At 36.5% G+C, this 20,247-nt stretch overlaps 1 protein-coding gene and 1 long non-coding RNA gene across 2 annotated transcripts in view; one reads left to right on the plus strand and one right to left on the minus strand.

Moving 5' to 3' along the window:
* PRKCE (protein kinase C epsilon) overlaps window positions 1-20,247 on the plus strand; it is a 286,254-nt gene that overhangs the window by 89,643 nt on the left and 176,364 nt on the right. Inside the window, exon 2 of the mRNA XM_021389975.1 lies at window positions 8,593-8,656. Coding sequence (XP_021245650.1) covers window positions 8,593-8,656 — 64 coding nt within the window. The remainder of the gene's footprint in view (window positions 1-8,592; window positions 8,657-20,247) is intronic.
* On the minus strand, window positions 5,593-7,832 carry LOC110395492. The gene is made up of 3 exons (XR_002436421.1): window positions 7,216-7,832; window positions 6,322-6,409; window positions 5,593-5,971 (listed from the first exon to the last, which is right to left on the minus strand). It is a non-coding gene; the product is annotated as an uncharacterized LOC110395492 (long non-coding RNA).

A 20,247-nucleotide genomic window follows, 5' to 3' on the forward strand; every position in this document is an offset into this window, starting at 1 on the left:
TCAAGTAGGAGATGTTTAAAAATGTTTTTGTCTGCTAATTATTTCCCTACAGACTGGAGAGTGCCACTGGGCTAGCTACGGTATGTTAAAGAATGGATTTTGAAAAGCACTGTGATGAAATTACAAATAAGATCTTGCCACATGATAGGGTTCCTTTATTCTTAAATCAAATAATAGTCTGCTGGGGAAAGTGATAAGTGATTGTATGGTGAAGAATGATGTTTTGTTTTGTTTTTTCTGTTTTGTTTTCCTTGAAATACAGTTAGTAGCTGTTTCAAATCTAAGTCTTTATGCAGACATTTGTTTTTGCTCAGTCTAGTTGAGTGTCCTTTAGCCAAACCCAACTCTTGCTCAACCTACTTCATTTTACCCCTGGGCTTGTATTGCTTCTTTGTATTTTATATTCATTACTAGTACAATGCAATCTCTATTTCTAGTGTGGATGTTGTATAGTACAGTGGATATACATGCTGTGTAGCTTGAAGGTAGGGAAATAAGACATACTAACTGGAGATGCTGACATTCTCAGAATAACTGTGCTGTGTTAAATGAGCCTCCAACCAGCATGTGCATATGCCTGAACCACTTAGGCTAGGGTGATTCTCAGTTGACCCACTGCCCTTAATGCAGTCTAGGCGGTCTTCTCTCTTAAGGTCATTGACCCCTCCAATGATTTATTTCCCTCTCATTAACTCTTATTCAGAATTATAGAATGGCTTGGGTTAGAAGGGACCTTAATTATCATCTAGTTCAAAACCCCCTGGGGGTTTGCCCAAGGCCCCATCCTACCTGGCTTTGAAGGCCTCCAGGGCTGAGGCACTCACAATCTCTCTGAGCAGCCTGTGCCAGCACCTCACCACCTTCTGAGTAAACAATTTTCTCCCAATATTTAACCTAAATCTCCCCTCTTTTAGTTTAAAACTGTTCCTTCTTTTCCTATCACTATCAAACTGTGTAAAAAGTCAGTCTCCATCCTGCTTATCGGCTTCCCTCAAGTTCTGGAAGGCCGCAGTGGGATCTCCCTTGAGCCTTCTCCAGGCTGAACAAGTTCACCTCCTTCAGCCTTTCTTCATAGGAGAGGTGCTCTAGCCCCTTACTGCAGATGTTTAGAAACCTTAACCTGTTTGGGCATAGAACTGTGTTAAACAGACACAGTTTTCTGGTACTATATTCTCAAAATGAAAGAAAGATGAAGATCTCTAGGGTGGGGTGGGCCGGGGCAGAGATATCTGATGCTGTACATAATTCAGTTCCACCTGCAGATTTCAAGAAACTGAAGGTAGTCTTTTTCTCCTTTTTCAGATCAGGGAGTCAAAAACCTTGGTTTTGTGCAGTGATGCTTCTGTAGTCATGCTGCTTGATGCCTTTGCAGCCATTTGTACTGCTGTGCTATCTTGCTGTATGTAAATACAGCCATCTGTCTGTGTTCACGTTCTGGCCTCTACCAGATAATGAACTATGAACACCCTTGTCCTAATGCAGTGATTCACAAATGTTGTTCTTCCTTGTAATACGGAAAATAAGTATGTTATTTTTGAGAGGATGTGTGTGCTCGAGTGCAAACATATGCATTTGTATGATGCTGTGCATTGAAAAATATTCTTCCACTGGTGCCTGGGAGGCCTTAGGAGGTCATGGAAGATCAAAGTTATGTTCAAGACACTTTATTGAATATCTGTATACACTATATTAAGTAATGGAAGGATTCCTGTTTGAGAATTGATTTCTGAATACTGTTGCTATTTTAACTGAATCTTGTTTTTCCCTGGCTACTTCTGTTCTGTATTATGTCTGTACATGTGTCTGGCACTGGAAAGTGTTTGATCTTTTCTGTAGGTCATGCAAGATGTTTGATGTCTCTTTGTTGACTTTTGAGTGTAAATAAATAAATGATGGAATCCCCTGTGGCCAAAATGTCTTAACTTTTATGTATATCATTGTGGTCAATTACAACGCAGCAAGCTGTGTTAAGTTTCTCTGTAATTATAAAAATCATATATGTAACATTCGTAATGAAAGGCAGATTTGTGAACTTTATGGCAGTACACTGGCTCTGGAAGGGACCTGATTTCTCTGGCCAGAAGAGCAAGTGGGAGTGGAGAATTTTTAAAAGAGTGGAGGTAAACAGAGATTCTGGGGAAGTTTACTGAACATATTACAACATTTTCTGTGCAATTTCTTTAAAAGACAAGTTTACCTCATGTAATTAATCATGTATCCTGTGAAATCTGTTCACTTCCAGATATTTAATAAAATTTTCTCTGCTATTTTGCTGACCTTACATAGCTTATTGTGAAGCTGTCCGTTTTAGCTTGCTGGGGTTTCAGGTGTGAATGCTGGGGAAAGTTTACAGGTTTAATCTGACTTCTAGTGTGGTGTTTCTGCCAGGTGTAGTTTGCTTTCACATGGAATATATTGAAAACTGTCACTATTGTTACGTTTTCTGTTAAATAAGTTAAAATAGGTACTCAACTATTTAAGTTGAAGCAGAAAAGGTTGTGTGGTTCAAGAACAAAAGAACAGCACAGCCTCTTTCTCCAGTTATTTTCTACTAGATTACAACTGTTCCGATATTATTTTTTTTAACAGTCTTCATAGAAATGGCATACAATAAATACTGGAGACATAAATGCTTCTCAAAAAATGAAGTTGCAACCCCCCAGCCTTTGCAAGGTTATTTCTTCCCTTTAAAGAAACTCTCAGGGAAGTTCAAAGAAAAACTTTGCAATGCTATGCTATGTTCAGTATGGGTTAATGCATACTGACTTCTAAAGTCCTATGTAACTTAACCATCTGCAGTGATAGATCATGTGCTTGGAGGTTTATGCTTAAAGCTATCCAAATATCAGATAATCCTAGAGCATCACAATAAGAGGTGCAAAGCAGGTTTTATGACTTAATTCTTTCTGTTTCTGTTGCTTATACAGACCATTTGTATTCTTACTGTTGCGCAAATCCTAAACATCTTTGCAGTTGAAGAATTTTTACTGTATGTTGCATTCTGCCTAGATAGGGAACATGGGAGTAAAACTCCCTCAAGCTTTGTACTGTTAAGAAATTCAGTTATGAAAGATACATTTATCTAGTTATTGTTTATTCTAGATTTGAGTTCTCTGTCAATACTTAGATTTCTCTCAAGAGACAAGTTTGCATGCAAACAAATACAATGCATTTGAACTTGATGACATTCCTCCATTGTTCTTTATGGTCAAATGAAAACCTATGATAATGTGGCATGGAGCCACTGAAGATAGTGGTTTATCACTTGTTTACAACAGATTTTGGTTTGCTCCATAGGGCACGCAAAATCTCTGTGCTGGTGCTACCAGCTACAATGAAAACAAGCAGCCTCAAGTGTTAATGGATTTGTTCAGGCTGTACAGTGGTCAAGAATGTAAAATCTTCTTTGTATTCAAATGTAAACTATCACTGCAACTCAAATAATAGCACAGCATATTCTAGTCTTCCTCATCCCTATAGGATTAGAGTTTGTGTAGTTTCCTCAGCAAATTGCTTGTCTAAGAGAATCCTGCCAGACTTTCATATATCTTAGGGAGTAGGAATTATAGTGCATCCCTAAGAGGAAAAAATCTTAGAACTCAATTTTTCAGAGGATCACTTATGAATTAAAAGCTTGCAAAAAGCAAACCTTAATGAAAGATTGAAGTATTTTAAAAATCTTCTGCATATTTAGAAAAAATTTTGCTTTACTTCAGAGTTGCATAATAATTATCTACATTGGAAATGTTGAAGAGAGATATTTAAACATTTTTTTGTTGTTGTTTCAGATTGCTTTCATTTTTTTCACTGAGCTGTATTAACTGAGTGGAAGAAAAGGGGATTTGTGTCCTACAGGTGTACCCATTAATCTCATTTAAAAAAAAAAAAAACAAAAAAAAAGTACTTAGATGTCTCTCACTGATATTGCAGGAAGACAGGATGTATGCAGCTTGACAAAACGAAGCTTAAGGGAGGAACAGGACAAATGATCCAGTGAAGGCAGTCTGGGTCTCCAGAGATTAGAGTTCAGTTCTTGTTTAACTGTAGACTTCTTGTATGACTTCCTGGCAAGTCATCGAGTCTAGCTTGTGCCTTTGGGAGTATCTCTTCTTACAAATGGGGAACTGTCTGAAAGGGTGTTGAAAGTAAAATCCATTAAAGACTATGAAACTATATAAATGCCTTCAATATGCTGAAACTTGGCCATAGCTTCAGTATGTTTTTTTCCTCTGAAAGTATGTCTAGTTTTTGGACAGTTGCCTTTTGCTCCTTGAAACAAACTATCAATATGTCTTATGTGTGCCCGAGTTTTTCATGATAGGTGCAGTTTTCCAGGAATCATTGTACCAATCTCCATGCCTACAACATAAGGATTATTTTACTGCTATAGAAACTGTTTAAAGTACTTTTACAATTAATCTTACTTCACCTACTATAGTTCTGTATTTTAACAAGTTCCACGACAATAGCATAGGCCAGTAACATGATAAAAATACCTCTATGATCAAATGATTTGCTCAGTGATAGTTGTTGCATCTTTTTTTTTGTTTGTGGAGGGTGTGGTTGGTATGTGCAGGGAATATATTTTGCAGTATTATCCCAGTAACAACAAAGCTCTTTTGTATCAATTCCTTCATCTGTTTTCTCATTTGCATCTTTCCTTCTTTCCTGTTGTCCTTTTCACCAGTCTAATCTTTTCAGATATCTTATCATAGCACCTCTCTTGATGTATAAATGCCTGGCTGCATTCAGAGAGAAGTATTTTTGGTAAGAGAATATAAGGGAAGAGAAAACCAGATCTGCTGTGATTAGACTATTTCTGTTGCATTCAAGGATGTTTGTTATATTCAGCTGAATTTGACCAATCATTCTGATGTGGTTGCATATATAGTAGGGCATTTCACATGTGGTAGCTTTCTGGACATTTGGTGAAAATTCTTTTGAAAGTGATGTCTTTCTATAGCAATAGAACACTGGTTTAATCTTACACTATGGTGAACTACCAGTTAAAAAAAAATAGGAATTTTAGATTGTGCTGTATGCATCTTTTGTTACTTGCGAAATGACATTGTACAGTCTCCAGTTCCTTAGAAGTATAGTTTAATGTATAGACTGAAAGAAAATCACATAGCTTTTATTCTAGTGGCCTGTTTTTGAGTATTTATACCGTTCTGTTTCTTGGCATTCAATTATGTTTTTTCCAAAATTAGAGTTGAATCTGTCCTTTTCACTCTGTGCTGACTTTTATACGTGAAAGACCTGAGTTCATAAGGTTTCTCAACAGTTTGCGGGATTCTACTGACGAGTAGTAATGGGTGTTCTTTTAAACAAAAGGTCAGTTGAAGCAACTGAGCTGCCAGCTCCTGGCAAAAGTACTGATTCCTGTGTCTGATAAGACTGTAAGCACTGGTGCTTCCTGAAATAAAATGGGGATGTTTTATAAATATGTAAATAAAAATATTTCCATTGGAATTAGAGTATTTTAAGACTGGAAAACCTTTCCTTTGTAAAAGAGAATCCCTTTTTATAAAAAATTTATTCTGCTCGGGGCATCAGCAAAAATTCTGAATCAAAATCATTAGGCAGCATCTTCAGCCACATGATGGATAATGGAAACTTGCATTCCTTGTGCCAATTTTTTTTTTTTCATAAAGCTGTTTGTGCTTAATAAATGAGTAGAAGGGAAACTTCATGTTGATGGTCATCAGCTCCTTCAGCTGTATGATTGTTCTGTGGAATAGTGTTGGGGTTATGTGAGTGTGCATATGCTGGGATTTTAACTGCATCAAATACTTTACTGAAAGCTTAACCAAACAGTATATAATGCTGATACAGAGTATTAGACATGCATCTTTAATGCAGCCATCTGTTGAGAACTATAGCAGTTTTTTCAAAAGCCGCCCTCAGCACGGACGTCGAAGTCTATCCATCCACCTATGCTTCTGATCTTCTAACATTTTGCATTTAAAAACTGCAAAAGGAAAGGAAAAATATTTCAAGATCAGTGGCTTTATTTAAAACAAGATTCAAAAATAAACTCCTCATGCTGCCAGTTCAGAAATTGTTAAAAATGTCTTTACATTCAACACTTTATGAAATAACGCTTGACCATATTTTCATTTTTCTCTCCTCTGAGTACCCCCTGGCCTTGCAACACCTATTTCTTACCTCATCTATTTAAAATACAGCTGCTGAGATAATTTTCTTAGTGTGTTGGTCTGATGACATCAGACCTGTGAATTCATCTATTGGCTCTTTCTTGAAAGGCCCAAAAAGGTTTTTGTGACAAGCTGTCTCATGGAGGGAGGAATCATGAGTTACCTTGATGCATTCAGCAGCTGTGGCCCAGAAAAGATCCTCTGTTGTAAAGGTCCTCTCAGGTATTGAGGGAAAGTTGGAAACAGAAGGACTGTGACACAAAAAGGCAGAGCAGAGTGTGCTGAGCTTGGGTGTCCATTACAATCCATGTGGACAATTTCCATCTAAAATACATTCTAAATGCTATCTATGGGGTCAAATTTTGATGCTCCTTTTGGAGAATCTCATTTATGAAGAAAACCAACTAGTTCCTGGCAAAACAATTCTGAGATTACCATTTCATCTGATGATCAGTTGTTCATTTTTATATCATAAATGTGTGATCTCCTCCCCTGTGTGATGTAGTAAGTTGTCTAGTTATTAAGCTTCTGAATTAACATCATTAATAATTACATTCAAATTGTGGTTGTCAAAATGATCAAAATATACTTAGTGTTATCCAACCTCTAGTTTGTATGCTCATTTACTTGCTAATTTGCTATGATGAACTGAATGGTCTCCCAGGTTATTAGTGGGAATTACTCATTTTTTGATTGCTGTAATATTCCAGCCCAGTGTCATTCCCTAAGGTCACTAGTGACTTCAGAGGCATCTGTGTATACTTGGTGTCAGCTGTGGTGGCTGGCACTGGTGAGAGGAGGCCTACCTTCCCTGTTGCCATGGGGCAAGAGGAAGTGTAGCATGGCAATGTGAGAGTACATGATGCCTGCTTCTGACTGTGAGTCCCAGGCACTGCTGCACTGGCTTAGGAGAGGTATCAAGCTCCTGCAGTGGACAGTGAGGATCTGCTGACTGCCAGCAATGAGGTGCATACTCTGTCATCCCTCCTTGCTAAGGACGACCCATAGCCCTATTATGCTTCCGCTTGAGGAAAGAAGGGCCTTCTGGGGTACATACTTTTTCATTTCCTTGCCTGCTTCTGCTTGTTATGCAGCAGGCCTCATGAAGTCCTAGGAGGACCCTGGGGACACCAGCAGTCCCTCATGTCCCTGTGCAGCCCTTTGGGTCTTCTTACATTGGCCAAGGCTCCCCCTCAACCCTGGGCCCATCAGCTGCTCCCTCAGTGATGCTGCAGCAGGGCTGGGCTTCAGCTCCTCACAGGCCTGCCTGGTCCTGGGACCCACTGAGCCAGGTCTGCATCCCAGCCTGGCCTTGTGCCCAGTGAGGTGCCCAGATCTGGGGCTCCTCTGCTCCTGGCTGGAGCAGTGCAAAATGGGACAGGCCCTAGCAGACAAGGCCACTCGTGATTGAAGTGCCTTGACAGTTGCCATGCAATTTTATCTGTGTGCTTTATTTACCAGAATAGAATGAAAATATAAAGTTAATGAACACCACACTGGCTTCACTCACAGCCTGTGCAGTTGTGTGATGTCTGCAACATGGCATTCAGAGCTATTGATTGTGCGGTGTTTTAGTTACAGTTTAATTCTTGAAAAATGAATGGCTACAAAAATTGTATATAATGTGTGGGGCGCCATTAAGATATACAAAACCAGCAGTGTGTAGAACTGGTGATGTGTGTAAAATGCATAAGGATTATAACAAGAATTTCATTGCTGTACCTAAAGATTTTGCAGGTTGTAAAAACTAGCATTTAAGTAAAGCAGCTTCATACTGAGAACCCATAGTTCTTGCTGAAAGCAATCTCCACACAAGCAAACTCATTAAAATCTACTCGTGACAAAAATAAATGAATTTTGCATTTCAGAGAAAGAAGATAAAGCATGTATTACTTTCTCCCAATAAGGGTACAAAGGGAGTATTATAAACACATGTTAACTGACCATACGAGCTGTGTAAGTGTTAATTTTTACCCCTGTTCTGCCACTAGTGCTGATCTGTCTTGCTGAGATTTGAATAGGTTACAGTTTTGTTTTTCACATTTGCGTAACTGGGCTTGGTATAAATTACAGTAAAAAAAAAAGACAACTTGCTACTACTATTTAACTTTCTCCCTTCATTCCTGCCATACAAAAAAACACTATTTCCAAGAACAGTGTATTGTATGTTTGATTTGTAAAAATTCATTGGGTTCAAGCTTTCCAAGTGCTAAGGGTCCTTTTTTTTTTTTTTTTTTTTTTTTTTTTTCACCACTTCAGGGAGGTGCAGGCTCCTCAACACCTCTGTGCAAAAGGAGACTGAGTTAGTAGTGAATTGTAGACCTGCCCATAGCCTGGCTTCACAAGTTTTGGAAACAGTGCGTTTCCTTGCATGTGCAGTCACTTTCTTTGGGAGCCACTCTAAGTTTTCTTTTAATTCTCTTCTTGATTGCAGATTGACTTGGAGCCAGAAGGGAGAGTGTATGTCATCATAGACCTTTCAGGATCGTCAGGTGAAGGTAGGGACTTTGAATATTTTTTCTTATTCTTTAATGAATGGAATCTTCCAAGGGCCTCCACAACAGAAGTATTAGAGATAATTCTATGCCAATACCCTCTTAATCTTTACAAGCCTAAGTTAAAATGAACATATTTTGATGTATATGCTTGTGAGTCAACGATCAGTTCCAGTAGTTTAGAATTATTGATTCCTAGAATAAACTTTCAAATTCTTAATTTTCTAAGAATGCAATCCATTATGTAGGTAGAAATGATGAGATGTCAAAGGGGGAAAAAGAGTTTATTTGCTGGTTTAAATTATTCTAATTTGCATTTTTCCATTACATGTTTTCTTTTCTAAAGAAAGTAATGAGTGCAACATCGTAATGATAAGAGGCATTTTGATTTTTACTACAGTAGTTGAATGTTGGAAAAAATGCAAAAAGATGCCGGAGAGGTATTTATTAAAGTAAAACATTTTTCTGCTGTTTAATTGGGATCAGATTCAGATGGTATATGGCAAGAACAAGAGAGTTCATGAAGGAACAATTCTGTTGTGTTTATTTGTCATGTTCTTAATGACAACCTGACCTGCTGAAATGAGGATGGCTGGTTTGGGTTTAATTATTTTAAGTGATGTCATCTTAACAATTTTCCCAAGTAGCTCGTAGAGCTCAGCTAAACAAGTTTCAGAATAGTTAAAGAAGTTTCATGTAAACCCTTACAGCAGCTGAAATTGAAAATAGTATGAAACAAAATTATTTTGCCTGGCACAGTTAAGAAATGGTGGAAGAATGTGTTTTATGTATTTGTTCTTTGTAATGAATGCTGTGCTCTAACCAATTACTAGCAGTATCCTGCAAAAACATATACTGCACTAAATCCTGAAATTTAAAAACAAAATTTATTTGGACTTTGCCTTTTTTCTGCTTCATATTGAAGTAGCAGCCATCATCTGAATAGTAGTTTCTGCATATTTTATTAATTGCTATGTCAGTGAAAGAACAAAATTGTGGCTAATGGTATTGGTTTGTATGATGTGTTGGCAAGTAAATGTTCTTCCAAGCTTCCATTTATTAGTTGGTTGATACCCAGGCAAGCACAGCATTACTATTCCATTGCAAGATGTGTTCAGGTGTGTTGGACCATCAAAAGGCAGGAAGAATGGTGTTTTGTTGTTCTTGAAATGTTATTTAAAACTGTAATCTTTCTCATGGCAGGGGGAAAAAGGCTATGGTAATGTCTCCTATGTTATGCGATGCATTACTCTGTGACAACTTAGAGGTACTTGGAAAGAAATTGCACAGCTGAGTTTGTTTTATTATGTTAGTGCTGAAGGGGAGCATAAAAGCAGGAGAACTCGCATGGAAATAGGCTTCTGAGCTTATGAAATATTGTCTTATGGGAAGACTCAGACTTTGAATTTGGTAGAAACCTAGATAAGTTGTTTTGCTTAGAAAATGCAGTAGAAGTAGTTTCAGAGCTTTCCCACTGAATTTGAGTAACCATGGAAAAGCTTTGGGTAGAAGCATTTCAAAATTGTCTAGAAAAGCAATGGTTTTCCTCACAAGTGAAAGTGGACCAATTTTATACATCAGTCTCTAAGCTTGTTTTATGGCTTTTTGTTAGCAACACTATGAAATTCTGTTTTTAGATGGCTTTACTGGGGCTAAGGCCTATCTGACTCTGAGAGTCTCCTCTTGCTTTAACTGTCTTAAAGTAAAACATCAAATTTAGCATAGCCACTGTGTGCAACGTAACACAGTTTGCTCTGTAGTAAGCAAACATTTATTCACACAATATGACTTACTCTGTTTCAAAAATGCCAATTTAATTTGATCTCTCTTCATACATATATAACTACTCGTGTAAATAGAATACATCCAATATAGGTTGCTCCAAAAGTAATGCCTCCTATTTATTTCAATGAAAATTACAATGGACATGAAGAGCACAATAATGCTATTTGATAGAACAAATACTCAGCTACAAAACAGTATTTTTCAAATTAGTCACCACTGCTAGCAAGGCATTTTTGCCAGTGATGAACAAGAGCCTGCATGGCATTCTCATAAATATCTGCACCACCAGAGATGCCCCACTGTCACTTTCACTGCTGTTGAAACACACCACCCATCACCTCATCGTGCTCACATCCACTATTTGATCTCTATAAATGTTCAGCAAGAGTTGATGAATGTTAGTAAGTGCAATTTTTCACGCATGGAAGAGTTCAGTGACACGCATTTGCTTCATATGCATTTCCATGTCAGACTCCATTCTGTCAGACTGCCCCTCTGCTGCCATTTGTCCCATGGCAACAAAATGTAACTGAATATCGGTGGACAGGTTCAACCTCTACTGCCATACCACCCACATCCACCTCTAATGTCTTGGGCCAACATCATAAATTTGGGGACAGTACTTTTGGAGCAACCTTTCTATTTTTGCATTTCAGTGGGACTGTTCATTTTAGTTGATCTCTATATGTTGAATATAAAAGGAGCCAAAGTTAAACTAAAATTATGACTTTTGGCTGGCTAGTATTGATTGAGCTGTTTACTACTCTTGATCTAATTTGTTAGCCAAGGCCTTGGTTTTGAATTCCAATCACCTCTGCAAATGGTATCAGAGTAAATAGCATTCTCTTCATGCTGCATCAATCTTGACATAAAACTACAAGTGCTTTTTGAATATAAATAAAATAAAAATCAAATTTTTATTTTAAGTTTTAGAATTTGTTGGTAATGGTCTTCAAAATTCGGTGGTATCCACGAGCTTGATGCTTCAGTCTATTCAGGCAGAATTCCCTCTAAGTTAGTTTTCCCAGTAGAAGAATGTGATGGGCAAACATAATGATGTCTGGGTCTACATCTAAATTCATCTACTCTTTTCAAACATATAATTTGAGTTTTCCAGCATTGCTAAGTAACTGTAATTAAATAGGAAGCCATAGGAACTGCAGACTGTCGCCCAAACATGTAAGAGTACCAAGCAAATCAGAAAGGTGCCTAATGGAACTTATCAAAGATTGGAAGTACCTACACTGAGAAGGTGCACAATACTTTCAAGTGGGAATTGTGCACCCTATTTAAATTTGTATATTCTGCTAGATCTCTTCCCGAGTGCTTGGAGTCTTAACTACTTCTGTAAATGTAGCTTAATGCTTATCTATGTGTATAGGAACCAAAGTTTGCCTAGTTTTGGAATGTATGGTAGTACAAAGCAGTGTATTCTCAGAAGCTTCCTATTGAATCTTTTAAGTCCTGTTATTATTACAGTTTTACATCAGATTTTTGGGGGGAAAAAATGGCAATTTAGGAAAAAAAACCTATAGAAATAATTGGAGTTGGAGGAAATAATCATGTTGCGTGTTTCTTAGTATTTTTTTTTGAAAAAAAGTCATAGAATGGGCAATAAAAAGACAGCAGCCATGGAGATGTAGTGTATTCTTAGAAACTAATATTGTCTTGTAATTCTGTGCACTGCAAATTGGACTTGCATATATATATATGTATATATATATATAAAGAAATTTCTAATTACCAGCTTTGAATAATGTTGCTTCAGTTATTTGGCACTTCTAAAAGATTTTAAGATAGATATCCAAGTTCTATTTTGGTAAATTAGATTAATCCATTAATATGGGCAGAAGGCTTTGGCTGCATTTAAATTGCCTCTAAGAAGCAACAGCCCTAATTTTGCAATTGAGAGCCTATGTGAATAAACTGCTATATAAAGTTAATTTTTTTTATGTAAGGTCTAAAATGATGGATAAAGAAGAAACATTCATGCTCATATATTCTCAATAGTTTAAGCTTTTTACTTGATACTGATAGAAAACATCATTACCTTACACCTCTTAAAATTAAATTGTCCCATGATCACAGCTGCCAGATTGCTCATCCCTTGGCACTACTTTCAGTTGTATGGTAAAATAATAAAAACAGCTCATTGTTATAAGTCGACTTCTTCAGCGATAGTACATACCTTCTTCCAACTGTCTAAGTGGAATCACTCATGGACTTTGATCACTTGTGTTGTGTACAGAAAAAGACTGAAATATGAGAGATTACAAAAGGAGGTAAAGAGAACTTCTGCCTCTCCTTGTCACATTGCTAGACTTACTGAGACTCTCTGTTAGATACAAGTATGGACATCTGGGATGTATTTTTAAACTATTGAAAAAAGGGTTGAGTTGTTGGATTTGCTACTTGCAGTTTTTCTCTTACTCTGAAGACAAGCCACAAACCTACAGGCACTTACAGAGCTGTGTCAGCTTCTCTTTCCATTTCTTACATTGTGAAATTTCCTATAGAAGCTGCCTAGAGAAGTAGCTCTACTGTAGCAGTAACACCGCACTTGTGAGTGAGCTGCCTAAAAAGCCCAGTGATTTAGACTGCTCCCCACTGGATATCTTGCAGCAATGCCAGCTCTCACAGCATTCAAATCTCAAGGCATTTGGATTTGTTCTGAAAATGTCATTTTCTAGAACTTGCTTCCATTCATTTCTAGAAGTTGAAGCAGAAAAAGGTTGGAAAGCACGAATACTCAAGTCTGAGAAATGGAAGACAAGCTACATAAAACGCAAAACAAGCTCAACAGAAATGTTTTTATCGTCACTTTTTTAAACTAATGCTGTTTTGTAGCTTGCTTATAGCTTTGGAATGTTTGTTCTGCACTGAGAGGGAGGGTGAGTAGCAATTTATTTTTGCAATCTTTTGTAAATATCATAGTAGGAACTGTCTGGGCCACATACTGAAAATAAAATGCTAAGTGAACTGTTTATCGCACTGAAGGTGATGTTCTCTGAACTTAGGATTTCAAATTTTCTGCAAAAACTAAAGTATTTAGTTTTAGCCATAGTGTATTTTCCAAACCAATCCTGAAAAATGCTTAGCATGTTTTGCTGATGTGGATATAGAATGGAGAGGGAGAGCAAACAACTCTTAAAATACATTTATATATTCCCCATTTTGGTGGCAATACTACAATGGCAAGGGAGTAAGAACTATGGTCCTTTCTAACCCTATCCATTCTATCATTCGATAATGATTTTCATAACAGTTGTTGCCCAGGTATTTGCACTCTCTATATCAAAACTGATCTGCAAGGTTATTGACCTTTTAGAGATTTATTTCATTTAAAATGGCTCTGTGCATTCAGAGTAAATATGCATTTGTTTCCCATGAATGCAAACAGCTGTGTCAGTGGAAAATTCCTGAGTACAGATACAAAGGTATCAATTTCTAGGTTAAAATAAATGCAACAGTTGATTAGTAAAATCCATTTACACAAATATTTGATTATAATTTTGGTGTTTCTACTGATTTCTTAAAATGTTGACAAATAACTGTCCACTCAGAACTTCAAGGGATATTTTAAAAAGAAAACCCTGTGGTCAAACAGCAAAAATGTAGCTTCTGTAGGCCTGACACAGAATGAAATAGTATTAGTTGGATTTTTTTATCAACTTCATTGAACTTTGTACTGTGCAAAATGCAAGCACATAGGATCTTTAATAAAGAATAAGCACTTCTAAAACTCTGGCAGATATTTTGCCAGACTTGCAAACATAATCAGTTAAGTTTGCTATTAACCAAACATCTGGTAACTCCTCTTTATATACATACATGCACACACAGATATGTATATATACACACACACGTATGCACATATACAGTGTATATCTATAGTTATAAGAAAGATGTTTACAATAGGTTAGTGTTTGTAAGTAATTTCCTTGGGAAAGGTCTATCGTATTTATTCTCTGTATTCTTTACAAACTCGTAATGCTTACAAAGGTTCTTAGTCTTATATCTTCAGCTTCTACCAGGGCTATGGATGAGCGTGTGTCTGCTTATCGCTCTTTGGATGAACAGGAGGCTCTTATAAAACACGCTGTCTGTTTCTTCATTGCTGATCCGTGTCCAAGGTCATATTGATTTTCTATACTAATTCAGTGCTGCTGTAGCATGGACATTATTTCTAGGCTGAAGTGCACTCATTGACTTTTTTATTGACATGCTTGGCAGTACTTTTTGGATATATTTTAGTGCTTATAAAATTTTGTGCACAAAATTTTCTGAATGATTTCAGAAATGTTTAAGAGCTGATTGAGATCCAAATGCAATCTGAATGTTTGAAACATAAATAATGTGCTGACACTGTGATTCAATTCATAAACTGGGATAGCAGATGGCCATCAAATGGAGAAAAGGTAAATTGCCTGAGGAATGATTAAAAACATTTTCAATAAACTCAGTTTTATAGAGTCTGAAAGACAGATGCTACTATATTTAAAACTTGTGACCTCGTTGCTGCATTTGTCATTGTAGATTTCTTATTTCTTCGGAATTACTGCCTCGTATGTAATATATCCAGCTACTTATGGTAGTTCTCTATCAACTTAGAAATTAAGTTCCATTTGTAGTGTGTCACTACTGAATCAGTAAATGCAGAATGACTTGCAGAATTACCTTGACAGGTTGTGAAGTTTTTTCTACGTGTATTTATTATAGAGAATAAGTAATAAAAATCTAAGAACTAAGCAAAACTTTTCCTACTTAGTATGTCTAAGCAGTTGTGATGATTATTAATCATTGTTAGATGCCCAAATTCACATTATACAAGGATCTTTCTATACAATTACAGATTCTTCACGTTAGAGTGGGCAGTTAAATTGCGATAAAATACCACAGCTCATGCTGGAGCTGGTAGGTACTGCAGAAAGCAGCCTGTTCTAAGTTCTGGGCAATATCTACAAACAGCATACTCATAAAAGGTTACATCTTCAAGGACATTCTTCTGTTCAGATTCATCTGCTTGTAAGACACTTATATTTCACAGGATAAAGAACTTAATGTCACCTTTACAATAGAGCCTGTTACATGACATAATGGTAGTATTTCATGAATATAAATGATTTTGTTTAGGTTGATAATTTGGCTTTTTGCTTTGATATATCCAACAGTGTCCTTAGACTTCAGACTACATCAGGTTATGCCTTCAACATTTAAGGCAAAATATATGAGTAGGAGAGATTTCTCAGTTCTCTAATTCATTTACCCAAAGGCTTTTGGTTTTGCATGTGCAAATGTTGCTGATTGACATATGCTATAGCAGAACCTACGGTGTAATGACCCATTACCCACATGCTTATGGTAAAAACAGGGAGAAGAATCACAGAGTCATTTAATAACTTAACTGTGGAGACCTTTATATCTCTTATTTTGGAATTCAAAATTTGAGTATGCAGCATGTGTCCGTATGTTCCTCTGTGTTTTAACCATAGAATCGCTCAGGTTGGAAAGGACCTTCAAGATCATCAAGTCCAACTGCAACCTAACCATACTGGTCTAACTCTAACAACCCACCACTAAATCATGTCCCTGAGCACCACATCCAAACGGTTTTTAAACACATTCAGGGATGGTGACTCAACCACCTCCCCGGGATCACAGAGGAAGGTGACATGCTGGAATTGCATTGAAAAGAGCCAGAGAATGCTGGTGATTACTGGTATAGAGGCCAGGGAGAAGCAAAGGTAGACTCAGAGCCCTGAGAAGCCTCTGCTACTTCTGTGGAGTGGTAGGTGGAGCAGGAAGAATCTGTACAAATGGATCTGCGGTGGCACTGGGGCGGACAGACTTCCTGCTCCAAGGATAAAATGTAAAGTCTCTGGGGAGCAAGGATGCTGCTTGATGTCTGGGAAATTGTTTACCTAGATTCAGCAAACCACTAGAACTTCATTCTTTTAGACTTGAGGCTGTGGCTTTTTCTGAGAGTTAAAATAATCTGGAACGATTAGAACAGGACCAATCTGAATTGGCAGTGCTGATGTATGGTGTTTGGCTTCACTCACTCAACTCAGGTAGATTTATGAGTTAGAACTTTTCCTCTCATGCAGCTTCCCCTGTAGAGAATATTTTGTGCTTGGGGATATAAACTTTGTAGTGACTGTATTTTATATCTTTTCTCCTCTTTTGATGTAAAGCAAATTATATAACTAGAGAAAGCAATATATAACCAGAAACTTGCTGTCCTCTCCTCTGATCTGTCTCAGTATACAGGATTCTGCTTACAGTGATTTTACTCCTAGCCTGGGCAAAGGTTGAATACTACAATGTTTTCAGTTTTCCATCAGTATACTTTCTTCTTCAAAAGCAAGTAGCAGTGTGTGAGCCAACTTTAAACATAACCAGAATCTCTGTTTTCAAAATTCATTATACACCATGCCAGCTGAGAACCTATTTCTTTTGAAGCTTTGGTTTTATGTCAGTAGGATTTGGGGATTTTTTTTCCTATTCAACTGTTCATTTTTTTAGCACCAAAAGATCAGAACTTATTCAAAGCATAGGTGAGGCAAAAAAGATAAAACCAAAGACATAAAATAAGCTTAAATTCTAATTTGCAAAACTTTTCTTTTGCTGTGCTTTCATTTTCTCCTCTTAGGGAGCATAACTCAAAGTTATTAGTAATGTGTCTTTTCTCTTGGATTTTATTTGATTTATTCTTAAAATTACTCTCTTTTAAAGTGTGAAAGCTTATTTCAAGAATGAATTTATTTATTTTTTTTATTCTAGATTTCTTTCTTTCTCTTCTTGGAGCTATTCACCTATTTTCTGACAATATTTACAACTGTAAGAAATCTTTGTTCAGACAGACCATGAGTTTCTGGTCAGCTGTTGTAAAGCAAGCAAACAAAAACCAGCTGGGTTTCTTGAGGGCTTTGTTGCTTATTAATCAACATATTTTAACAAAGGAGAAAATTACAGCTATTATAAGGGTAACATGTACTTTTATACTAGAATAGAAAACTGAGTGTTATGATTCTCAACTAGAAAATTTTTTAAAAAATCTGAAGTAAACGGTTTTAACTTAATCTAACGGAGTTGGGAAAGCCAATTAATGTCAGTAGATATCGAATTTCTCTGACACTGGTGAATAATTGTATGTTTGTGAGGTAGGTGATCCACATATTCTGAGACAAAACTTCACGTGTTGTTAGCCTAGCATCTGAAAACAGGTACATGTCTGTTGTTCTCCTTTGATTCTGTTGTCGTTTGGGTAACAAGGGAAATAATAGTGTGACAATCCATGTTCTTTGCACGCTCAAGTTAGGCTGACTTCAGTAATGGCATGGGCATTTGATTAGGAAAGTGAATCTTACAGAAGAACTAGATCTCTTTAAAGAAATTAATGCAAATGCAGATCAGTACTTGTTGACAATTCAGTCTGTTGGTGCACTGTACTTCTGAATCACACTGCTCACTGAACAGACACTCCAAAGGGTGCTTATGCAATTTTTGTGGCAAATACCTTTCCAGTGAAGATTTCTGCATGGATTTATAGCCATCCCTTGGATTACATCCAGCTAGCTGATGGAACATCTGGTAAGCATTGTGTTTGTAGTAGGCCCTTACTGTACAAAGCTGGCTTGAGGTTTTTCAGGCAAAGATTGATGACCTTTTCTTGGCAGACTTCTAGCTGTTTGCCAAAACAAGTGCTTTGCAGAAAGCAAGACCCTGAGAGTTTTAAAGGCTCCTTTGTATTGTACTGTAAGAGTTTGTTCTTTTTTAAGGAAAATTACATAAGACTGTGATAGTATATAATAGGAAATCATACACATATCATGATCCAAAATGATGTCTATTTTATCTCCACTTATGTGGTACATACATTTGATGTTGTTTGTTGCTTTTTTCCTTAAAAAATTATTCAAGACCTTTGGAATAGTCCTGTTTAATATTACCACTGCATACATGTAGGATGTTTTTAAAATGTGAAAACTACCAGATCAAAAACTGTACTGGTGTTTTTGTATGTAAGGGAAACACAAGCTAGTAACAAGATTTGGAATAGAAATATATAGTTCCTGAAATCTGTATTTGTCAAGCTATTTCTTAAGACATGGCATAGATTAATCCATCACTCGTTGTCTAGTATGACATATGGTGTGAAAAATACATTAATATTATAGTTCATATGCATACCTTTCTTTAGTAGTTTCTTTGTTTCATTGCACTTCATAGAACACAATGCCTATACTCTGTTAAGATTTTCTTGTTTTCTTGCTCTACCTAGTTGCAGTTGTTGCAGCAGGGTGCTGTGAATCAATCTTCAGCTGTTTGCCCTCCCCAGTAATAGTCAGCTCTGTTTATTGTTAGTATTACTGAGAAAAATGTTATAGCATAGTCCATTTTCATTAATTGATTAGGGGATTCATATGTGGTAATGCACAAGTTAAAGGTAGTTCTAACTCTATTCCTGGCCATTCCACGTATTGGTGAGATTGTGAAAGTTTTGGGAATATGAACATCTCTTTAAATATTATTAACCAAATGTTTACTGTCTTTAGCATAGCCTAAAAATCTAATTTTATATTCCTAAATTATGAGTTTTTCAGTAATGTAAACAGATGAAGCCTCAAAAGCTATGTATTTTTTAAGCATAGTCTTGAAAGCTTTAAATATTTATGAGCTGGAAACAGAGAAATGAATTTAGGAATGTTCCTTTCAATAGAGGTTCAAAATTTGCATACAGTTGAGTATTTGTTCCATGAATTCTTTGCAAATAAGCATAAAAGAATGGTAATATATAAGGTGGAGGTAAAACATTTTTTGTGTTATAAAAGCTATTTAATATAATCATTTAGCTGGAAAGTACTATCATTGTTTCTTAGGTAATAGCCTCTATTTCTGACTCTTAGACTTCTTAGAAATAATAAGCAGGTAGACCAAAAGACAGCTGCATTAACTGTGCTCGTTTGCCACAGGATCTTAAGTCATTTCAGCCTTTAGGTTTAGGGAAAAGGAACAATACTCAAAACCCGTGGTGCATAATTTGGAATTTCAGTAAAGATAAAGCACCAGAGGAGACAGTAGTTCTTACTAGTTCTGTAAATCAGCAAAATGTATGATTTGCTTTTGTTTTGGGATGATACTCATGAAGTAGAGTGAGCGTCCCGACAATTATTGATGAAAATGAGAGTAATGAAATCTACTACTCATGGAAAACCCTTGTCATAAGTGAAAGTGGCCACCATTAGGAGGAACTCGGACTCGATTATACTTCTGGGCACTTGGTATCATTAAATATGTATTTCTTTATCTTCTTCAGTGGTAACCTTTTCTTTATAGTATGGGAGAATAAAATAAATTATAATTTGAGTACTTTATAGGTGAGAATTACTGGGTTAAGTAACTAAAATTAGTTTACATTAAAAGTGACTAAAAGCTGCAGATAAAAGAGCAGTAGTTCTGAAATTGGTCAGAATCTTTGTTGCCACATTCTACACATTATCTTTGAATAGTCAGAAACCTTTTTCGTTTTTATAATGTCTGCTGAGTTCATAATTTGCTAGACTTTGTGATGAATCTTCAAGATGTATTGCTCACTGAATCTGTGGGTTGTATAATACAAAAGTTGAATGCACTGGAACTTCATTATCCCAGACTGTTGTGATGTGGTTTTGTTTTATTTTCTTCTTTAAAGATTCCTCTAACTATAATGTTCTCAGAAATCCTTCTGCAAATGGATCTTGGTATAAGTTAGTATAAATACTGTATTCATTCTAGTAGTATGGTCAGAATGTAGTATGGTTTTATAG

Source organism: Numida meleagris, chromosome 3, assembly GCF_002078875.1.
Source record: "Numida meleagris isolate 19003 breed g44 Domestic line chromosome 3, NumMel1.0, whole genome shotgun sequence".
Classification (NCBI taxonomy): Eukaryota; Metazoa; Chordata; class Aves; order Galliformes; family Numididae; genus Numida; species Numida meleagris.